Genomic DNA, 21297 nt, shown 5'->3' on the forward strand with positions numbered 1-21297 from the left:
GGCTCGATCTCACAAACTGTGAGATCATGACCCGAGCCACATGATCAAGAGTCAGTCACTCAACCGACTGAGCCACCCAGGCGCCCCAAGGGTCACCTGTATTTTGAAGGTGGAGGCATAGAATTCGTCAGTGGATTGGAGAGTTTCGTGTGATTCCTGTGCAGATTTGACAAGAGCAAATCGCCTAGCTTAGCACGGCGCCTCGTACCCAGTAAGGGCTCAGTAAGTGTCCGTTGTGCTTAATATTATCATTGGTGTTTCTTGGAGCTCGCTGATGCCCTTTTCTTCCCTGTGGGTAAACTGAGGCCGACCTCCAGTTTAGGTGGACTCCACAGCGGTGCCTGGAGACCCCACCGAGGGGAGGACCGTGGGGACGGAGGCCCTCTAGGTTGCCACCTTGTGGTCCCTGTGCCAAGACCAGCAGAGGGCAGCAGAACCCCACAGAAGGCCTCACTGTCCGGGCCGAGCCGGTCCCGCAGAGCTGGCCAGGGAAGGGGTGTCAAGACCAGCCCAGGATTCATTCGCTGAACTTTACCGAGTACCTACCGTATGCCCAGGCCCATGCCAGGCTGTGCCCTTCGAAAGCACTGCAGTGACAGCGAGGACACAGCCTGGTCCAAGAGTCCATCATCTGCACAAGATGAGAGCGGGCCTTCCGGGTTATTGGGAGGGAAGGGATAGGAAAGAGCCCCCAGATGGGAGGCCAGTTTGGGTTTGCATCCTGGCCCTGCCTCTGAACTGCCCCGTGCCGTGTGACCTCAGGCAAATGACTCAGCCCCTGAGTCTCCCGTTCACCTCTGTGCCATGACATGGGGGTGGCATCCCGCTAGCCCCCTCTCGCCACCCTGCCCGGCGTTGTTCTGAAGGTGGGTACAGTAAGTGGGTGCACAGTGACATGGCAAACTGTGAAGTGTGCCACCGAGAGGGGCTGGGTGGCCGTTTCCAGCATCGTTGGAACCAAATACCTACGTCTCCTGAGGCTGGGAATCTGGACTCCAGGGCCCTCCGCCAGTGAGAAGAAGGAAGTGAACTTGGGCCGTGTGGCCTGCTGAGCATCGTCTCATCTCTCGGTTCCACGCTCCTGCTCACCTGTCCAATGGGGGTGGTGGCAGGCCCACCCGCAGAGCCCGTGCAGAGGGAACCGAGCAGCGCCCGGGAGCCCCATGGCGCCGTGCGCTCGGGCCTCGTAGCCATTATGAGCGGTACTGACCCAGTCTGTATAGGCCGAGTCACCCGTGTTTCCTGTGTTCCTGTTCCCTGAAAAGAGGGGGGCATTAAGCAGTGCGGGCCCCTGCCCCGCCTCCCGCCAAGGTGAGAAGCAGGAGTTTGCCAAGAGAGAGCACCCCATCCATCGGTGGAGTGAGCCGAACAGGCGGTGTGCGGGCTTCTGGAGGCTCAGTCGGGGAGGGTACGGGCTTCCCGGGCTGCAGATGCCCCCTGAGCCCACCATGTCTCCCGGCAGGAGAGACCTTCCTTCCCTACTATACCGGCCGGGCCATCGACGGCATCGTCATCCAGAAGAGCATGGAGCAGTTCAGCACGGCTGTCATTGTCATGTGCCTGCTGGCTATCGGCAGGTAGCCTGCTCTCACCCCCACGCCCTGCCCTCTAGGACCGCAGCAGGGGAGGGAGGTCAGGGGCCAGCGCCTGAGAGGGCTGTGCCCTGGTGGGCCGGTCACCGTGGTAACCAACAACGAAACTGGCTTCCAACCACCTCCTCTTGTCCCTCAAATTGGCTTCGGTCCCTGAGGGTTCCCCTTTCGCCCTCCCTGGCTATTCTCCAAGTGCCCTTCTGGAAAAGCTGGATCCTTGTGCCCAGTGAACACAGTCCCCTCACAGCCCTCACCTTGGGGGACTCCAAGCAGGGAACAGGGGAGACCGTGCGGTGGCAGCAGCCCTGGAAAGGGGCTCGCTCGAGGTTGGGTCCCTCCCTGCCTCCCCCCCTGCAGAGTGGCCCTCGCCTGCCAGCAGCGGGAGGGGGCAGCTGGGTTATGGTTGCTGGTTGTCGCAAGGACGTCGTGCTATATATAACATCTCTTATCTGCAATTAGCTCATTTGCCGCAGGTATTCGGGGAGGCATTTTTACACTCATATTTGCCAGACTGAACATTCGCCTTCGAAACCGTCTGTTCCGCTCGCTGGTGTCTCAGGAGATGAGCTTCTTTGACGAGAATCGCACAGGTTGGTCCTCCTGCGGCCTGGGGTAACCTCGGCGGCCTGGGGCCCAGCCAGGGTGGGCTGGCCTCCCGTGGAGGGATTAAATGGCTGGCTTTTCCTGCTATCCTGTTTGGGATAGAAACACCCCCGGGGGCCCTGCCTGAGGCCGGGAAGCTGGCCTGCTGGCTGAGGTTTTGGTATGAGCTGTGGCCACTGCAGGGGGACCCTGGCCAGGCCACTCCTGCAGGAGCCAAGGCCTTGCCTTCCGCTGTTCTCTGGGAAGCACCAGGGCGGTGGCCCGAGAGGCTCAGCTCCAAGGGGACGAGAGGGTTGGGGTGCGGGACAGAGCAGGCAAGGCAGTAATAGTATCCGGCCTAGATCCCAGGCTCTGAGATAGAAGAGCCTGGGTGCAAGCCCTGGTTCCACCACTCGCTAACTTAACCTCTCTGAGCCTCTGTTTCCCCATCTCTAAAATGGGGACAATGGTAGGAGCTACCACGGGCTTGCTGTGAAGTTCTTGGCCCGGCAAGTGCTCAAAGTTTCTCCTCCCCACCAGCCCAGATTATTATTTCTGTCCCCTCTGCCAGTGACAGGGAGGAGATACGGGCTTGGTTCTGGCTCAGTCAGGGACAAGCCACGTAGCACCAAGTGACCCTTTCCCTTTCTGAGCCTCGGCTGCCTCCTCTGTACCGTGGGATGTGACGTCACAAGATGCTCGCGAGGAGGGCTGGGCTCAGAGCAGCCCTCCGGGGGGTGTCTTCTCTTCCCTCCCGTCCCCACCCAGAAGGTGGGGGACGCCTGAGCTCCCTGGTGCCTGTCTTGGAAACCCCCCAGTGTCTCCTGCCCCCACCCGCAGTGGGCCCGTTGCCACGGTGGGGACTGAGCCTGCCTGTGTTCCAGGGGACCTCATCTCCCGCCTCACCTCCGACACCACCATGGTCAGCGACCTGGTCTCCCAGAACATCAACATCTTCCTGCGGAACACGGTCAAGGTCACAGGCGTGGTGGTCTTCATGTTCAGCCTCTCGTGGCAGCTGTCCTTGGTCACTTTCATGGGCTTCCCCATCATCATGATGGTGTCCGACATTTATGGCAAGTACTACAAGGTAGGTCCCGCCTGCTTCCTGCTGGGGTCTGTGAGCCGCTCCGGAGGGAGGGAGGCGCCCCAGGAGGGGCTCGGGGGCACCACCGGGGGCTGGCGAAGGACTCAGCCCGAGCGGGTGCGCTCCGTACATTCATTCATTGTGCGTTCACTCATTCAAGGAGTACAGGCCCCGGGATGCATCAGTGAGACAGAAAAGCTTCTGCCCTCAAGGGGTTTATGTTCTTGCGGAAGACGCAGACGATAGCAACAATAATAATAGCAACAATGTGTAATATGATGCAAGATGGTGAGTGCTAAGGAGGAAAAGGAAAGAGAGAGAGAGAGAGAGAGAGAGAGATGGGGAACTCTGGGGGGGCTGCCCTTTTAAATCGATCTTTCTGGGGCGCCTGGGCGGCTCCGTCGGCGAAGCGTCCAACTGGGGCTCGGGTCACGATCTCACGGTTTGTGAGCTCGAGCCCCACGTTAGGATCCGTGCTGACGGCTCAGAGCCTGGATGGAGCCCGCCTCGGATTCTGTGTCGCCCTCTCTCAAAAGTGACCCTCCCCCACTCGTACTCTGTGTCTCTCCCTCTCTCAAAAATGAATAAACGTTAAAAAACATGTTTAACTGGTCTTCCTGAGGAGGTGACATCCGAGGAAAGAGGTGGACAGCTCGGGGAAGCGTGTTCAGAGCTGGTGCAAAGGCCTTGCGGTGGGACGTGCCCGTATGTCTGAGGAGCCTCAGGGAGGCGGGTGATGCCAGGGCGTGAGCAAGGGAGGTGACGAGGGTCGGGCTGTGGGCCTTTGTGAGAACTTTGGTTGACGCTCTGAGCGCAGCGGGCGCTGGCTTCCCGCAGAGGGTACGTTCGTTCGTGTGGGGGAGGCTCGGGCCCCGGGAGGGCGGCCCTCAGCCACCACGCAGCTGTGGGTGGCTGCGGCCGCTTCTGGCCACTCCTTGGTGCAGCCTCCGCCAGGAAGGTTGGCCCGCGAGCTAGCCCCCCACCTCACCCTCCTCCTGCTCCCCACACTGGTGGGTGCTCCAGAGCCAGAAGGGACTGAGGCCGGGGTTAGACAGGCGGGAGCGGCTCTTTCCCCAGTGACCCAGGCCAGAGCGACAGGCTTTGACACGTGATTGGCTCAGCGTCCCAGGCTCATTAGAACCTTTGGTGCCCGTGACCTTAGGCCAGCCCCAAAATACATCCACTCCCCACAACCATCGCGTCGCCTCCCGGCAGAGTCGACCGCCCGGGAGGGCCCTCTCCCCCATGGCTCCGGATCACGGGTCTCTGTTTTCCTCTCTCCGAGTAGAGAAAGTAAATATATGAGTTGGAACGGGTGCCATTTCCCTTCCTCTGCTCCCCCCCCCCCTTCCTGCCTCCCTGCCAGCCCCTGGGACGGGGCAGGAAGCCCAGAGCCTCCCCCCATCTGCCCGTGCACACCTCAGGCCCCGCCAGCAAGTTCTGTCGGGTGGGGCTAAAGGAAGCTCAACGTAGGTCTCCTACTTGTACCTTGAAGTGTTGAATCTAGCCACTGAGTCATCGCCACAGGCTCCATGTGCACTGTCCACAGCCAGACATGACTCAGGGCATGGCATGGCTCCACCCAAGATGCCACAACACACTGCATGCTTCCAACGGCCTCGTGGGACATGCCCCTGCACGATCCTAGCCTGGCCTCTCCAGCAGCCTTCCTCTATGGCTTGACGCTATAAGCATCTTACCTACTACGGGGCCTGAACAGCTCTGCCCAGGGGCTGCTTCCAGAACTCTGGTGGGCGGTAGTCGGGTAGTCCTACACTTGGCACTACCTCTCAGCTATCCATACCCAGTCATATACACAACGCAGGCGGATTTCACAGCCTTCTGCCACCATCTAGAACTCAGCTAGGAGTTCTGGAATCTCTGTGCCAACCCTCAGGCTCTACCATAATTTAGTGTATGTTGATAATATGAACAGCACCCCCTTCATAGTTGGTGTTTGTTGGATAGCGTACAACCTGAACAACCATCCAGAGCATCCCTGTCTTACACTAGCACAGGATCAGGTGTTGAGGCTCCTTTTCTGAGAGGATTACCAAAAACTGAGCCTGCGATGGTGAATAACCTCCATTTGGTCCTGGAGAAGACTTAATAATCAGCTCCCCATCCCTCAGGAGCTGGAACCTCAGGACCTCATCCCAAGAACCCAGCTGGAGTCTATTCTGTGAGTCTGTCAAATCGAGCTAGAAGGAGAAGGGAGACAGTGGGGATCTCGGTCTTATCCTCTTGTCCCTGGAACTCCCTGCATAGGCCTGGCACCAACTAAGGGTAGGAAGAACCCAGAGAGGCGTAGAGGCTGTTGGATGGTAAGACTGTCTGTTTGGGGGTCTCCTCCTTCTTGTCCCCACTCCTGCCCGTAGAGGCTCTCCAAGGAGGTCCAGAACGCCCTGGCGAGGGCCAGCAGCACGGCCGAGGAGACCATCAGCGCCATGAAGACAGTGCGGAGCTTTGCCAATGAGGAGGAGGAGGCCGAGGTGTACTCGAGGAAGCTGCAGCAGGTGTACAAGCTGAACAGGAAGGAGGCGGCAGCCTACACGTACTACGTCTGGGGCAGTGGGGTATGTGGGGCGGGTCCGACTGTCGGCGGGGGTGGGGGATGGGACACCAAGATGGGGAGATCCCTCCGTCAGGGCGCGAGCCTGGGGCCCTGCGTCTCCGTGTCGGGCTGGTTGCCCTTGGCTTCGCTCTGTCCCGCCTTTCTTTCTGCTGGTCCCTGGGGCAGATCTTTCTGGAAAAGAATGCAGCCTCCCAGTAGATGTCTTCACAGGGCATCTCCTCAGTCCCTCTCACCTGGGCATGGGCTTGCTACTAGGGAACATCCCCGCCCAGGAAGGGAGTCACCCCGAGGCTGCCGTCTGGCAGGTCCTAGGTCACAACCCCACAGCCCCCCGCTGGAGTGTCTGGCCCACCCTGGGGGTGAGTCACGGCCCCTCCCTGGAGGACGGGGAGCTCTTGGAGCCCGTTGCTGTCCCTTGGCCACATCTGGGAGGGAGGTGGGCACGAGGGGGGTAGGTATGAGGAGGATTTGGAGTTTAGGGGGGAGAAGGAGCGTGATCCCAGGGCACAGGGCAGGCTGCCCAGCCAGAGAGGAGAAGGGGCCCAGAAATCCAGCTCAGCTAGCCAAGCCGCCCAGCCATCTGCCCGCCCACAGGGATGCCTTTTGCCCCCTGCACAAAGGTGCTGACCCAGCTCTAACCCAGCTGGGGGTTCGGGGCGGGGAGAGGCAGCGAGCAACCCTGGCCTGTCATGGGTGTTCGGGTTCCGCTCCTGTCCCACCTGCCAGGCGCTGGGGGTGGAGGGAGACAAGAGCGTCCCGGACGCAGCCCCTCCTTCAGGGAAGCCGGTGGGGCGAGGAGACACTTCCCATCGTCCCCCTCCGTCTGGCTTGCTGTGCGACCTTAGCCAGCCGGCCGAACCTCCCTGAGCCACGCTCTTTGCAGCGAGGAGGAAGACACAGCTCCCGCTTGGCCTGGCTGAGGCGCTTGGGCTGCGTGTGCGGGCCAGGGCCTTACAAAGGAGGCCTTGTTCTCTGCCAGGCCCGCGGCTCCCTCCAGCTGGGGGCCTTCGCAGGGAAGAAGTCCGGGGCCCGGGAGCGGGAGGGCACGCGTGACAGCCGGCCACCAGCGTGTGGGAGGACACCCCCCCCCGGCCGGAGTCTCGGTCTGTGGCTGGGGGGAGGGGGGAGGGGAGGGGGGGCGTGGGGGGGGGGGTCTGAGCCGAGACCCCCGTGACCCGGGCCCCCTTGCCGTCTGCCCGCAGCTCACCCTCCTGGTAGTCCAGGTCAGTATCCTCTACTACGGGGGCCACCTCGTCATCTCCGGGCAGATGACCAGCGGCAACCTCATCTCCTTCATCATCTACGAGTTTGTCCTGGGAGACTGTATGGAGGTGAGGGGCCGGCTCGGGGAGGGGGTCCTGGGGAGCAGGAGGGATGCGGCAGAGGGGTCTGAATGGGGGAGGGAATGCTCCAGGTGACGGACAGATGGGGTACTTCTCAGTAGGTGGGGGAGAGAACATAATACCAAGCATGACAGTAACGCTACCAAGTGGCAGCAGCTGTGTCTGTTGAGCAAAATGACAGGGACAAAGGTCACTTCAGGAAAGGCTCCTAAGAACACCGTGAGGGGTCTCAGTACTATTCTACTTCCCAGTGCTCAGAAAAAGAAGCTAAGGCTCAGAGAGGTTAAGTGACTTGCCCACCGCGTTTGCGGGGGGACCGGTTCAAAGCCAGATGGGTCTGACTTTATTTTAACCCACTTTGTAATTTTTTTATTTATTTATTTTTGAGAGAGAGAGAGAGAAGGAGCACAAGTGTGGGAGGGGCAGAGAGAGAGGTACAGAGTACGAAGCAGGCTCTGAGCGGTCAGCGCAGAGCCCGACGCGGGGCTCGAACCCCCGAACCGTGAGATCGTGACCTGAGCCAAGTCGGATGCCCAATCAACTGAGCCACCCAGGCGCCCCTGTTTTAACCCACTTTATTTTTTTTTTTAATTTTTTTTTTAACGTTTATTTATTTTTGAGACAGAGAGAGACAGAGCATGAACGGGGGAGGGTCAGAGAGAGAGGGAGACACAGAATCGGAAACAGGCTCCAGGCTCTGAGCTGTCAGCACAGAGCCCGACGCGGGGCTCGAACTCACGGACCGTGAGATCATGACCTGAGCCGAAGTCGGCCGCTTAGCCGACCGAGCCACCCAGGCACCCCTTAACCCACTTTAAAGAGTAGGCACCACAGGGCGCCTGGGTGGCTCAGCTGGTTAGGCATCTGACTCTTGATTTCGGCTCAGGTCATGAGCTCACGGTTCATGAGTTGGAGCCCCGCGTCAGGCTCTGTGCTGACAGCAGAGCCTGCTTGGGATTCTCTCTCTCCCTTTCTCTCTGCCCCTCAAATCCCCCCAAAATAAATAAACTTAAAAAAAAAAAAAAGAGTAGCACCACAGAACAAACAGGGGTTGTTTTAGATTCCCTTAATTTGGGTTCCCCCAGGAGCAGACCCTGAGACAGGGAGCAGGGGTGCTCACGTCCCAGCGCCCGTTGGTCACTGCTGAAGGATGCTTGGAGTAGGGGCGTTAATCCCCTGGCACTGAGGGTGGGCCTTTGTGTCCTCCACTGATAACGCTGGGGGCGTGCATGGGGGAGAGGGTGTTAGCCTCTGCAGGAGATGACACTTTGCATTGGCGACAGTCATACCTGTATGTCATTTGACACAGCAATTCTGCCTCTGGGAACCCCGGGCTGCAGAAACACCCACACCGGTGGCCAAAGGTGTGTGGACACTGAGGGAAAGAAGCATTGCTTCTAAAAGTGAAAACTTAAAGCCTTCTCCGACGCCCACCGGTCAGGGATTGGGCCAATAGGGCCCGTCTGTGTTCCAGAAGCAGTATGCCTGCACTATAAAAACTAGGCAACAGCCACAGAAATGGGGTGCCTCTGTGTGTATTCGTATGGAAAGGACCCCGAGACCTCGCGTGAAGTGAAAAGGCGAATCCCAAGGCAACAGGAAGGGTCTGATCCCACTGGCGTAGTTTTTAAATGTCAGAATTATTTATCATATATGTGCGTGTGTTTGGAAACGCCCGGAGGAAGGACTGGAAAGATAGAGGACGCGGCTACCCAGGGCTGTGGGAGGAGGTGTGGAGGACCGTGGCCATGTAACGCTTGTATCTTAATAGGAATGATAATATCTTGATATTCGTGATAACGGTCCCAGCTGTGCTGTATTTTTTAAGTTTATTTGAGAGAGAGAGAGAGAGGAGATGGAGAGAGAGACAATCCCAAGCAGGCTCCACACTACAGCGCAGAGCCCGATGCGGAGCTCAAACCCATGAACCATGAGATCGTCACCCCCTGAGCCAAAACCAAGAGTCAGACACTTAACCGACTGAGCCCCAGGTGCCCCCCACCCCCACCCCCCTGCAGCTGCGCTGTGTTGAGGGCCTACCAAGTGCCGAACGGTGTTTCCATAGAACAATGATGCTGGTACTAAGGTCACTCCCGCTTCCCCAACCAGGACACCCAGTCCTAGCACAGAAGGGCCTGAACTCAGGAACCAGCCGTGCCTGGGTTCAAGTCCCACCTCTGCCACTTCCCAGCCGTGTGACGTGGAGGAAGTTACATGAACTCTCTGTGCCTCCGTTTCCCCAACAGCAAAAAGGAAATAATGATAGAACCTACCTCGTAACATATACAAAGTGTTTGATGAAGTGAGTCATCATTCTTACTCACATTTATACGGTGTATATTTTTACGCGAGGAGAACGTACAGCAGAAAGTAAGTTTTTAAAACCGAAATTTGAAAAAAAAATGCTGTGGCAGCCGAGAGGGGAAGGTTCGATTCCTGTCCTGCCACATCTGGCTGGTTCAGTTAACTTCCTGCCCTTCCGTTGCCTCCTCTGGGGGGTGATAATGCCCCTGTGCAGGATGCTTAGCTAGAATGGCCCCAAGGCACTGGTTCCAATGTGTTCTGACAAAAGGCATTGGTATTTTTTGTTACTGCCCTTGTTTTTCATTATTGTCGTTGTCTGCTGGACTAGTGGGGGGCCCCAGCAGCATCCTGCACCCCCCAGAACTGCTGCTATGGTCCCCACTCTCCCGCGCCCCCTTCATCTCTCTGGCACCATGGCGGGGGGGAGGGCTCCCAGCATTGGGGTGTCGGCGGGACAGGAACATGTGTCTCCTCCGCCCACAGTCCGTGGGCTCTGTCTACAGCGGCCTGATGCAGGGAGTGGGGGCCGCCGAGAAGGTGTTCGAGTTCATTGACCGGCAGCCAACCATGGCGCATGATGGCAACTTGGCCCCTGACCACCTGGAGGGCCGGGTGGACTTTGAGAACGTGACCTTCACCTACCGCACTCGGCCCCACACCCAAGTCCTGCAGGTGAGAAGGGTGCTCGAGGCCCTCCCAGATCGCCCCCTCCTTCATCCCGTGTGTTGCGCGCCTCCTAGAAGCCAGGCCACGGCAGTGTAGCCGGGATTGCGTAAGGCAGAGTCCTTGTCCTGGAATTTGGGCTGTAGTCAGGGAAGGCAGATCACTGACAGAGGAGTCCAAATACTAAGTGCTAGGAAGGCAACAAATCAGGGTGGTGTGACAGGGGCCGTCTACAGGGATGGTGTTAACAGTCAAGGAGGGCTTCTCGGAGGAGAGGACATTTGGGCTGGATCCTGAACAGGGAGAGGAGGCACCCAGGGAGTAGAAATGAGCATAAAGTTACTGCCAGATCCTAGAAAGGAGAGCATTCCGGGGGCTGGCAGTGTCCAGCGCAAAGGGGCGTGAGCGGGTGGGGAAGGGTGCCTGCCTGTGTCGGAGGCTGGAGCTTCAGAGCCCGTGGCCCCACACCGTGCTGTGTGCTACGTGTCCTTGCAGAATGTCTCCTTCAGCCTGTCCCCAGGAAAGGTGACCGCGCTCGTGGGGCCCTCGGGCAGTGGGAAGAGTTCCTGTGTCAACATCCTGGAGAACTTCTACCCTCTGGAGGGGGGCTGCGTGCTGCTGGACGGGAAGCCCGTCAGCGCCTATGACCACAAGTACCTGCACCGAGTGGTAGGTGGAAGGGCCTTTGTTTGCCTCTGTGCGCTTTCTTTTTCTGGCTTCACCCTCATGAGCCACAACAGAGATGCAGAGAAGAGTGTTGTAGGTAAACGTACAGCTCAGAGACCGCCACCCCGGTCAAGAGAAGGAACATTCCAGCACTCCTGCACCTCGTGTGTCCCTTCTCTTCCCCCTGGAGGCCACGTCTCCCTGACTTTTATGTTCGTCTCCTTCTTTAGTCTTACCATCTCTTTGTGCCTCTCAGACAGCAAAGCTGCGTTTTGCCTACTTTTGAACTTGATCTGGCTGGAATCAATGCATGAAGCATGCATTCATCGCATCTTGCTTCTTCCACTCAGCAGTTGTCTGTGAATCATCCAGGTTGAGGCTCTGGTTGTAGTTCATTCATTTTCGTTGCTGAATCTAAGGCATCTCTAGTACTTAAAGGAGGCTGTTCCTGACCATACAGTTTTTGGCAATCATTTCAGAGAAGGTTCCTCAACACCTGGGCCTGTGCTGGCATAAAAGCAGGGATGCCCTGGATGGTTGTTCGGGTTGCATACAATACGAGAAACACCAACTATGAAGAAGGCACCATGGCATCATCCACATACATTATAGGAGAGCCTGAGGGTTGGCACAGGGATTCCAGAACTCCCAGACAAGTTCTAGATGGTGGCAGAAGCCATAGATTGTGAATTGTGATTATTTGCCCGCCCGTCTGCTTATAACCAGTGGGTAGATGGCTGAGCAGTGGTCTCAGGTGTATACGGACAAGGCTGCTGCCCACCAGAGTTCCGGAAGCGGCCCTTAGGCAGAGCTGTCAAGGCTTTGCAACAGCTGATACGCTCAGACACATACTATTCTTAGCCTGTTAATATTGTCCTGATTTTTGGCCAGCGGGTGAGTGCACGTGTGGAGGTGTTTCACCGCGTCTTTTGCATTTTACTGATGACTAAACATATCAAGTACCTTTCCATATGGTTCACTACTTGGATTTCCTCTTTTGTGAATCCCTTCTCTTTAGTTTAAATTAATTTTTTTCCAATTTTCGTAAACCCAAAACAGTAAAATTCAACCATCTAACCACATTCCCATATATTCAGAGAATTTTGTGACTACGACATAAGAGTTCCCCTCCGCCTCACTTTTTAAAATTCCACCCCATGTCCTTTCTAACCTGTTTCCTATCTTTGTATAAATACATTGATATACAAAGGCACACATATAAGTTTTTTTTTTTTTTAACAAAAACAGAATCATACTCGGTATGTGTATCTGTATATGTGTATATACAGATACACATATATATACAAATTTGATTTTATGGATACACTGTGATTATTAGCCAATTCCCAATCTATGAAATTGATTTCTTTCTCTATTTACAATGTTGCAGTGATACCCTCCATACTCTCATTTTTGTAGGCTACATTCCTAAAACTGGAATCGGGGGACAACAGCTTCTTTAAAGTCTTCTCTTTGGAGGGACGGGGTACCGGGGAGGTCTTTACGGCCCCGGGGGCCTGCTGTGGCCTCTTGTCTTCTGACGTGAACAGACTTACATCCTACACTCTCTTTCCCAGAGAGCTGTCTTGGAGGTCAGGGAACTCGGCTTAGCCCCAAGCAGCTAGCTTAGCGGGCCCCAGATTTTTGGTCGGGGGAGCTGAGGTTTTGTACAGAAAGTGGACTCTTGTTTTGGAAGAAGAGAGGCAGCTGATGTTAGCAGCCAGGCACAGGCCCTGATCAGATTTCAGACCCAAGACCCCTGGCGTCAGGCAGGCCTGGGGCTGGCAAGGTTCCCGGTGACAGCTGGACGGATGAGCTCCAGGCCTCTCATGCCCCATCCTTTCTCCTGCACAGATCTCCCTGGTGAGCCAGGAGCCAGTGCTATTTGCCCGCTCTATCACGGACAACATCTCCTACGGCCTGTCCACCGTGCCCTTCGAGATGGTGGTGGAGGCTGCACAGAAGGCAAATGCCCACGGCTTCATCATGGAGCTCCAGGACGGCTACAACACAGGTACAGCCCAGGAGCATCACCTCTGCTGTGCCTGAAGGTCCACCTTCAGGGATGCGACCCTCTGAGTTGAGCGTTGCCCTCTGCCAGCTGCTCTTTATTATTTCAGGTGAAATTCACTTAACCCTTTGAAAGTGAGCACTTCAGTGGTGTTTAAGGACATTCACAGTACCAGGCAACAACCGTCACCTCTGTTGAGTTTTAAAAGATTATTATTTTAGGGGTGCCTGTGTGACTCAGTCGGTTGAGCATCCAACTCTTGATTTCAGCTCAGATCGTGGTCCCGGGTTGAGGGATCAAGCCCCACATCAGGCTCCATGCTCAGCATGGAGCTTGCTTAAGATTCTCTCTCTCTCTCTCTCTCTCTCTCTCTCTCTCTCTCTCTCTCTCCTCTCTCTCTCTCTCTCTCTCTCTCTCTCTCTCTGCCCTTGTCCCCTACATGCACGCATTCTCTCTCTGTCTCTCAAATTAAAAATAAACAGGGGCTCCTGGGTGGCTCAGTCATTAAGCATCTGACTTTGGCTCAGGCCATGATGTCATGGTTCATGAATTCAAGTCCCACTTGAACTCAGGTGAGCCCGAGCTCCACTTCGGGTAAAACACAAGCCCTGCGTCAAATGAGCCCCACTCTCTCTCTCTCTCTCTCTCTCTCTCTCTCTCTCTCTGCACCTCCTGGGATTCTCTCTCCCTGCCCCTTGCTCACTTGTACTCTCTCTCTCAAAAAAAATTAGAATATAAATAAGTAAAGCATTATTTAAAATAATATATGTATTATATGGGGTGCCTGGGTGGCTCAGTCGGTTAAGCGGCCGACTCCGGCTCAGGTCATGATCTCACGGTCTGTGAGTTCGAGCCCCGCGTCGGGCTCTGTGCTGACAGCTTGGAGCCTGGAGCCTGTTTCAGATTCTGTGTCTCCCTCTCTCTGACCCTCCCCCGTTCATGCTCTGTCTCTCTCTGTCTCAAAAAATAAATAAGCGTTAAAAAAAATAAATAAATAAAAAATATATGTATTATATTAATGACAACTTAATTTTATGTTAATAAATTAATATTTTAATATAACAGATTTAGCAATATTGATTTATATTATATATTTTATTGTGTTTAATATACTTTAAAATTTTAACCCTTATAAAGGGGCTATTCACATGGTTCAGAACTAAAAATATATACATATAATGATACATAATGAAAAGTTTTATTCTATCCCTGTCTCTACCCCTTTTTCCTCCTGTCCCAACAAAGCCTCTTTCATGAGCTTCTTACGTGTACTTTTGGAGTTTCTTTATGCAAATGTGGATGTATATTTTATTTTTATTTTATTTATTTATTTTTTGAGAGAGAGACAGAGAGCATGCTGGGGAGGGGCAGAGAGAGAGGGAGACACGGAATCCGAAGCAGGCACCAGGCTCCGAGCTGTCAGCACAGAGCCCAACATGGGACTCGAACTCACGAACCGTGAGATCATGACCTGAGCCGAAGTCGGACGCCTAGCTGACGGGGCCACTCAGGCACCCCTGCCTTGCTCCTTTTTTAAACAGATGGATTGTGTACCAGTGTATGGGCTTTATGATAATTTATTTAAATAAGCCGTTCAGTTTCCTACTGATGGACATGCAGGGGTCGTGCATTTGTCCTTGTGATCACAGGCTTGCACGGTACAAAATGACAGACACAGAGGTGTGTGCAGCCCCAGGAGGGTGGGGGAGTGCCTGGTGCCCCACAGCACAGTGTACTATCAAGCATTTGGATTTTTGCCAAATGAATAAGTAAAAATTGGTACCCTACGACCTAGTCGCAATTTGCACGAACAGGGGGGGAGAGCATCCTTTCGTGTTTTGGAGCTGGTGGTTGTCCCGGCCGGCGGCCCTTTGAACCACACCTTTTCCTGGAGAGCACGGCTCCTATGGCAGCAGGGAGAGGCAGGAAAGACAGAGGAGGGGACTTTTCTCTCTTCACCAGGGCTGCCCCGGCCTCACCCTCTGCTCACTCGCCCCTGTCCCTTTGCCACACAGAGACTGGGGAGAAGGGTGCCCAGCTGTCGGGCGGCCAGAAGCAGCGGGTGGCCATGGCTCGGGCTCTGGTGCGGAACCCACCCGTCCTCATCCTGGACGAAGCCACCAGCGCCCTGGATGCAGAGAGCGAGTACCTGGTGAGTTGTGGGGGATGGCGGGGTGATGCCAGACAACGGAGCCAGGAGCCGGGAAGGGTTTGGAGACTCTATGGAGCCTTCCCTGGCCGTCGGTTTCCTGGACTGGGGTGTTCAGGGCTGAGGGTAGGGAACCAGGGGAGAGGAGACCCAGGGCTGGACCAGCCAACTGGCTCCTGGCAGACGTGAAATCATACGATTCGGTTTGGAGTTGAGGCCCTGCCCTCAGCTCATCACTTGAGCCAGTGTCTTCTGCTCTCTGAGGCCCACTGTCATTGGTAGAGGGTCCAACGGGGTATTTGTCACTGACTAGCTACCTCGGCCTCTCTGTGGGTTGAATCGTTAATTACACAGGCATTCACTGAGCTCCTCCTGGCCACTGGGCACCGTCCCAGACCCTGAGGTTGCGAGGGCTGGCTGAACAGACAGACAAAGGCCCCGTCCCTGCTGTGTTTCCATGTTTCCGTTCCAGGGGAAGAACAAGCATGAGTTCAACCTGTGGCCTGTGCCACGTAGAAAATGAAACTGCCATTTGAGAGAGAGAGATCGAGAGAGGTCACCAGTGCCAAAGAGAAACACGGCCAGACATTAAAGCTGGAAAAAAACCCAGATTTTATTCAGTAACTACTGACAGTAGGGGAAAGAGCTGAGCTCCACTCTGGCTTGTGCAGAGGTGAGAGTGGTGACAGGCGTTTCAAAGGAGAATGAAGGCATAAGGAGGCGAGCTCCAGGGAAGGCCTAGGAAGGGCTGGGCAGTGTGGATGCGATTAGCCGGCCGTGTCTGCTGGCTGGCAACTGTCGCCAGAATTCTGTCCTCCCACGGAGAATGGGAGACTGAGGCCCTGTCCTTCCTAGCAATTCCATTGAAGAGGAAAGGCCTTTAGGTCCCTGAGAAAGACACTCTTGACTTATAGGAGATTCATATATATATATATATATATATATATATATATATATATATATGTGTGTGTCTCAAAGGGACAGAGGAAGGGTTTATAATTATAAGCCCTTTTTAAACATTTTTTGATGTTTATTTATTTATTCAAAAATTTTTATGTTCATTTAATTTTTTTTTTTTAATTTTTTTTTTTTAACGTTTATTTATTTTTGAGACAGAGAGAGACAGAGCATGAACGGGGGAGGGGCAGAGAGAGGGAGACACAGAATCCGAAACAGGCTCCAGGCTCCGAGCTGTCAGCATAGAGCCCGATGCGGGGCTCGAACTCACGGACCGCGAGATCGTGACCTGGCTGAAGTTGGACGCTTAACCGACTGAGCCACCCAGGCGCCCCATATGTTCATTTAATTTTGAGAGAGAGAGGGCACAAGTGGAGGAGACACAGAGAGAGAGAGGGAGACATAGGATCTGAGCAGGCCCCAGACTCTGAGCTGTCAGCACAGAGCCCGATACAGGGCTTGAATTCATGAACTGTGAGATCATGACCTGAGTCGAATTTGGATGCTTAACCGACTGAGTCACCCAGGCGCCCGTTATGTTTACTTATTTTTGAGAGATAGCGCAAGCAGGGGAGGGGCAGAGAGAGAGGGAGATACAGAATCCGAAGCAGGCTCCAGGCTCTGAGCTGTCAGCACAGAGCTTGATGTGGGGCTTGAACTCATGAACTGTAAGATCGTGACCTGAGCTGAAGTTGGACACTTAGCCGACTAAGCCACCCAGGCACTCCAGTTATAAGCCCTTTGTATTAAACACTCGAAGAAAGGGAGGTCAGGAGTCTACTGTCAGGCATTGGCCAAAACAGTCGATTCTCCTGGCAGTGCTGAGCATTCAGTGGGGCTGGGTCATCCCAGGGACAAAGCCTTACACTGTCAAAGCCCTGCTGGAAGATGGCCATCTCACTGATAGAAGCAGGGTCTCCGGGTACCATTTGAGCTGAGACCCAAGAGGAAAGGAGCCAGCGGAGGGCAGTTCTGAGGTAAGAGCATCTGAGGAAGAGAGGGCAGCATATGCAGAGGCCTGGAGCAAGTTCATAGGCAAGCCTGAAGGTCAGCGTGTCAGGCTGGGGGGGTCCGACAAGGTGAGGACAGAGTCCTAAGGAGACACAGGCAACTCAGGCCCTAGTTCTAGAGTTCGGATTTTTTTTTTTTTTTTTAATTAACAGAAAAGTTTTAGGTTTAAAGAAAATTGAGCAAAAAAGTGCAGAGAGCTCCCGTATATGTCCTTTTCACCCCATTCTTATTACTAACATCTTATTAATAGTAAGTTTCTCTTATTATTAACATCTTGATGCAGTGAATTCGTTCCAAGTGATGAACCAGCTTTAACACATTATTGCTAACTAAAGTGCATAGTTTACATTAGGGGTCCCCCTTCGTGTTGTGCACGCTTGACCTTGACAAGTGCAGAATGCTAATGTGGAGTCTGGATTTTATTCTTTGTTGAAGGGCTTGGAGCAGGAATTCAACAGGAACTGATGGAAACGTTAAATCCCGGGGGGCGGGGGGTGGGGGGTTGCAGGCATTCCAGCGAGAAGATCGTGGTGGAAGGAAGGAAAGGGTGAGATAACCTGGGGAGACAGCACCTGCAGGGTTCGCTCAGCAGCTGGATTTGGACAGTGAGCGAAGGATGAGGAATTGAGGACGATGGTCTCGTTGGCTTGAGCTTTGGGGCTGATGGTGAGACCATTAACCAGGGCGAAGGTTAGAGGAGGGAGCAGGAGCAGGAAGACCGGAGGAGACCGGGTTAGGGTTCACCTGTCGCCGCCCAAGCACCTCCCTGGTGCCGGGCACGGAGCTGTGCCCTCCGTGAACCAAAAACAGGTCGCGTGCAGGCCCCGGCTTTACAAACGAGGAACCGAGTCTCAGAGCGGTTAAGGGTGACTGGAACGCAGCGGACCTGGGAGCCGAGCCAGGCCCCGGGTGGACTTGCGGCCGCCCCCCCCCCCCCCCCCCCACTGTCTCTCCAGATCCAGCAGGCCATCCACGGCCACCCGCAGAAGCACACGGTGCTCATCATCGCGCACCGGCTGAGCACGGTGGAGCGTGCGCACCTCATCGTGGTGCTGGACAAGGGTCGCGTGGTGCAGCAGGGTACTCACCAGCAGCTGCTGGCCCAGGGCGGCCTCTATGCCAAGCTGGTACAGCGGCAGATGCTGGGGCTCGAGCCCGCCTCCGACTACTCAGCCGGCCACAAGGAGCCGCCGGGCAGCGGCGGCGGTCACAAGGCCTGACCGGTGGGGCGGAGGCCCTGGCGCCTCGCCTGGCAGATGTACCCGTGGGGGCTCCCCCCTCCCCCCGCTGCCCTCTGAGCCCAGGCCCACAGCACCGGAGGGCCACCTGCCATGTCCCACGTGTCACCGCTTCCTGCATCTTGCCCCCGATTCCTGCCCCGTCGCCTGGGCCACCACCAGCCCTCCCCTGCTGCCACGAGCCACCGCCTCCAGTCGGGGCAGCGGAGACACGTCTGATCTCTCCATCTGGCCTCCCAAGGCTTTTAAGCGAAGGTAGAGCTACCTTTTTAAACCAAGATCTTCCCAGGTTTTTTTTACTGCTTGGTTTGATGGGCCCCAGTCAACTCCTAGATTTCAAAAACAGTTTTTTCATTGGGAGTAACAATGGGCAAGGTCGCTGAGATGTTCTAGAAACTTCTGAGCCAGGAGTGAATGACCTTTCCTAATAGCCTGGGGGATGTCAGGGGAGAACCAGGCCTCTGCCCCTTCGCCCCTCGAGAGAAGGGGCTTCCCTGTCCCAGAAGGGGGACACAGAGGAGGGGACTTCCTCTCTCACTCTTCCCAGCTTCATGAGTCAGGCCAAGGTCAGCAGGGGCAGTGGAAGGCACCTGTCTGCCCATCGTCCCTGCCGCCCTGCCAAATCGAAGCCAGTCTCACTGTGAACCACTACTACTGACCTTAACTGGGGGAGTGAGGGGCTGGCCAGGCCTGGCAGAGACTCAGGGTGTCCCCAGCCCTGCACCCAGCTCGAGCCCCTCGGCCCTGCCTCATCCCCTGCTCCTGTCCCCCACCCCCACTCCTGCAGCCCTCTCCCCCACACCCGCCCCTGCCGCCCTGCTCTTCGGAGGCCTTTGGCATGTTGGATGTTTGGCAGACGCATTCTCTTCCGTGTCTGGTGGATGGGGTGGGACAGTGGCAAAGCTCAGGCTCTGGCTTTGCGGGGGGGGGGGGGGGGGGTGGTGGTGAGAGGGGCGTTGCAGGATGTTAGAAGAACCCGGCCAATAAAGTGTACTACCTCTGACCCCTGACCTCTGACCTCTTCCTGGGCCCTCAGCCCCATCACCTGGTTAGGTTTTTCCATCAAACCCAGCTCTCCTCCCAGCCCTGCCCGGTGTAGTTGTGGGAGAGACTCTGGGTGGTACAGGGCCTCCCCCTAGGATCTGGGAGCCTCCCTTCTGTCCTCTTCATGTCCCCAGGATCTCCAGCACACACATTCATGTCTGTCTGTCTGCCTGTCTCCGTGCGGCTTGTGCAGGGTAACGGAGACCCGTCTCCTCTAAATCCGCGGGACTTCTGTGACTCCCAGGAAAGCCAAGGCCCAGCAAATGCCACCTGTTCTTTCCTGTCAGGGACCGGGCACCTCACGCCCACTCCGCCCCACGGAGCTGAGACATATTACCTAACAGCTCAGTCAGAAGAGACTGAAGACGTCCGTGGGGGTCATTCATACTTGCAGGATTGTAAGGGAGTCTGGGGCTCCCGAGAGAGGGCTGGGGCAGTGGTGATTTACCAAACTGGTAGAGAAGTATTTCGATATTGTAACTACTGGGGCGGTCATGCTGCGTGTATCAGCTCTGTGTCAGCCATGTACCCACTCTCTTGCCTAATAAGCTGACCCAGGCCGTGACCAGCTGAGTCTCCTGCTTCACCTCAGGGGCTCAAGGAAACTGAGATACAGAGAGGTTAAGCAACTTGCTCAAGGCCACCAGCTAGTAAGGGGTAGAGCTGGGATTCACCCCCAAGAAGTATGTGTGTATGTTTGACCCCAACCACAGAACGCCCGTGAGAGTAAAGATTTAAGGGCGCGGGTTGGAGAGCATATTGACATTGCACCAAATGCTACAGATCAAATGTTGGTTCTCAAACATAAGTGCCTCCAGGAACCGGGTAGGTATCGTAAGTGTGCGAAAGCAGCCAGGTGTTAGAAAAATCAGTCAACGCTCTTGGTTTCTTTTCTGCTTTTCCACTTTTGACACGGCGCAGGGAAATCTTTCTGTTCCGTTAAAAATAGAATATGGTGCAAGCCTGAGAATAAATGGCAACCGAGGCTTTGTATCTCATTTAATGGCGATGGCTGGGACCTGGCCTCGGCCTCTTGAGGCCACGCAGGAAGGTGGCCTTGAGTCAGCAGATCTGCAGATATTTTCAGAGAAGCTGGAAATTCCAGTTTTAGTGTAGGATTGATGGTTTTCTGTAGATTGGCTCAAATTATTTTTACAAAACCCAGGGCCAATAGACACATCTCGAGTCAGTCTTGGACCTGTGTGGGTCACCAGTTTGCATCCTCTCTGCTGGACATTCTTGTTCTCCAAAGTCCTTGGAGCTTCCCCATCAAGGAGATTTCCCCTGCCATGGGGGGCCCCCAGCCCAGCCCATTCCAGCCCAGGCTCCTCTCTTGCTCCCTCCCCGCCGCCCATCTCTTTGCCTCATTGCCTCACCTCCCCCCTCAAAATCCCCAGGCTGGGAACCCCAGATGCTTCCTGCTTTCCCATGCTCTGGTTCCCTGGTTGGCAAACCTAAACCCAAAAGCAGGCCCTAGGCAGACAAAAGAACCTTCCAGAGACCAAGCTAGCTGTTTTCTAGAAGGCAGATATGATTTTTTATTTCATTTTTTTTTAATGTGTATTTGTTTTGAGAAAGAGAGAGAACGAGCTGGGGAGGGGTAAAGAGAGAGGGACAGAGAGAGAATCCCAAGCAGGCTCCACACTGTCAGAGCAGATCGAGGGGTGGGGCTTGATCTCACGAACCGTGAGATGACGACCTAGGTCAAAACCAAGTGTCGGGCACTCCACCAACGGAGCCACTCGGGTGCCGTGGCAGATACGATTTTTTAAATAAATATTTTGTTGTGGGATAATTTTCGCATTTCAGAAAGGTTGCGGTGAAATAGAGGGAGTTCTTGCACAGCCCTCAGCCAGCTTCCTCTCACATTATCGTCTCGTGCAATCGTGGCGATAACTTGCCCTAAGAAAACAGCACTGACGCATCGCTGTCAGTGAAACTCCAAGCTTTTTTTTTTTTCCTTTTCACCAATTTTCCGCTCGTGTGGGTTTTTGGGTTTGTGTTTTTTTTTTTTTTTTTTCTGTTCCAGGATCCAATTCAGAGCACCGCATTGCATTTAAAGATAGTTTTTGAGT

The 21297-nt window shown here is 55.0% G+C and overlaps 1 protein-coding gene across 5 annotated transcripts in view; it reads left to right on the forward strand.

Moving 5' to 3' along the window:
- ABCB9 (ATP binding cassette subfamily B member 9) overlaps positions 1-19069 on the forward strand; it is a 36894-nt gene extending 17825 nt beyond the window's left edge. For 4 of the 5 annotated variants that reach the window (XM_047826743.1, XM_047826746.1, XM_047826745.1 and 1 more), the window contains 10 exons: positions 1463-1577; positions 2052-2182; positions 3059-3264; positions 5640-5837; positions 7039-7167; positions 9967-10155; positions 10642-10815; positions 12667-12826; positions 14839-14975; positions 17897-19069. In XM_047826743.1, the coding sequence (XP_047682699.1) occupies positions 1463-1577; positions 2052-2182; positions 3059-3264; positions 5640-5837; positions 7039-7167; positions 9967-10155; positions 10642-10815; positions 12667-12826; positions 14839-14975; positions 17897-18160 (1703 nt within the window). In that variant the 3' untranslated portion in view covers positions 18161-19069. Of the gene's footprint in view, positions 1-1462; positions 1578-2051; positions 2183-3058; positions 3265-5639; positions 5838-7038; positions 7168-9966; positions 10156-10641; positions 10816-12666; positions 12827-14838; positions 14976-15444; positions 15883-17896 lie in introns of those variants that run through there. The other variant, XM_047826747.1, reaches the window with a different exon arrangement.
- Positions 19070-21297: the final 2228 nt, after the last annotated feature.

This window comes from Prionailurus viverrinus, chromosome D3 (genome assembly GCF_022837055.1).
Source record: "Prionailurus viverrinus isolate Anna chromosome D3, UM_Priviv_1.0, whole genome shotgun sequence".
Lineage (NCBI taxonomy): Eukaryota > Metazoa > Chordata > Mammalia > Carnivora > Felidae > Prionailurus > Prionailurus viverrinus.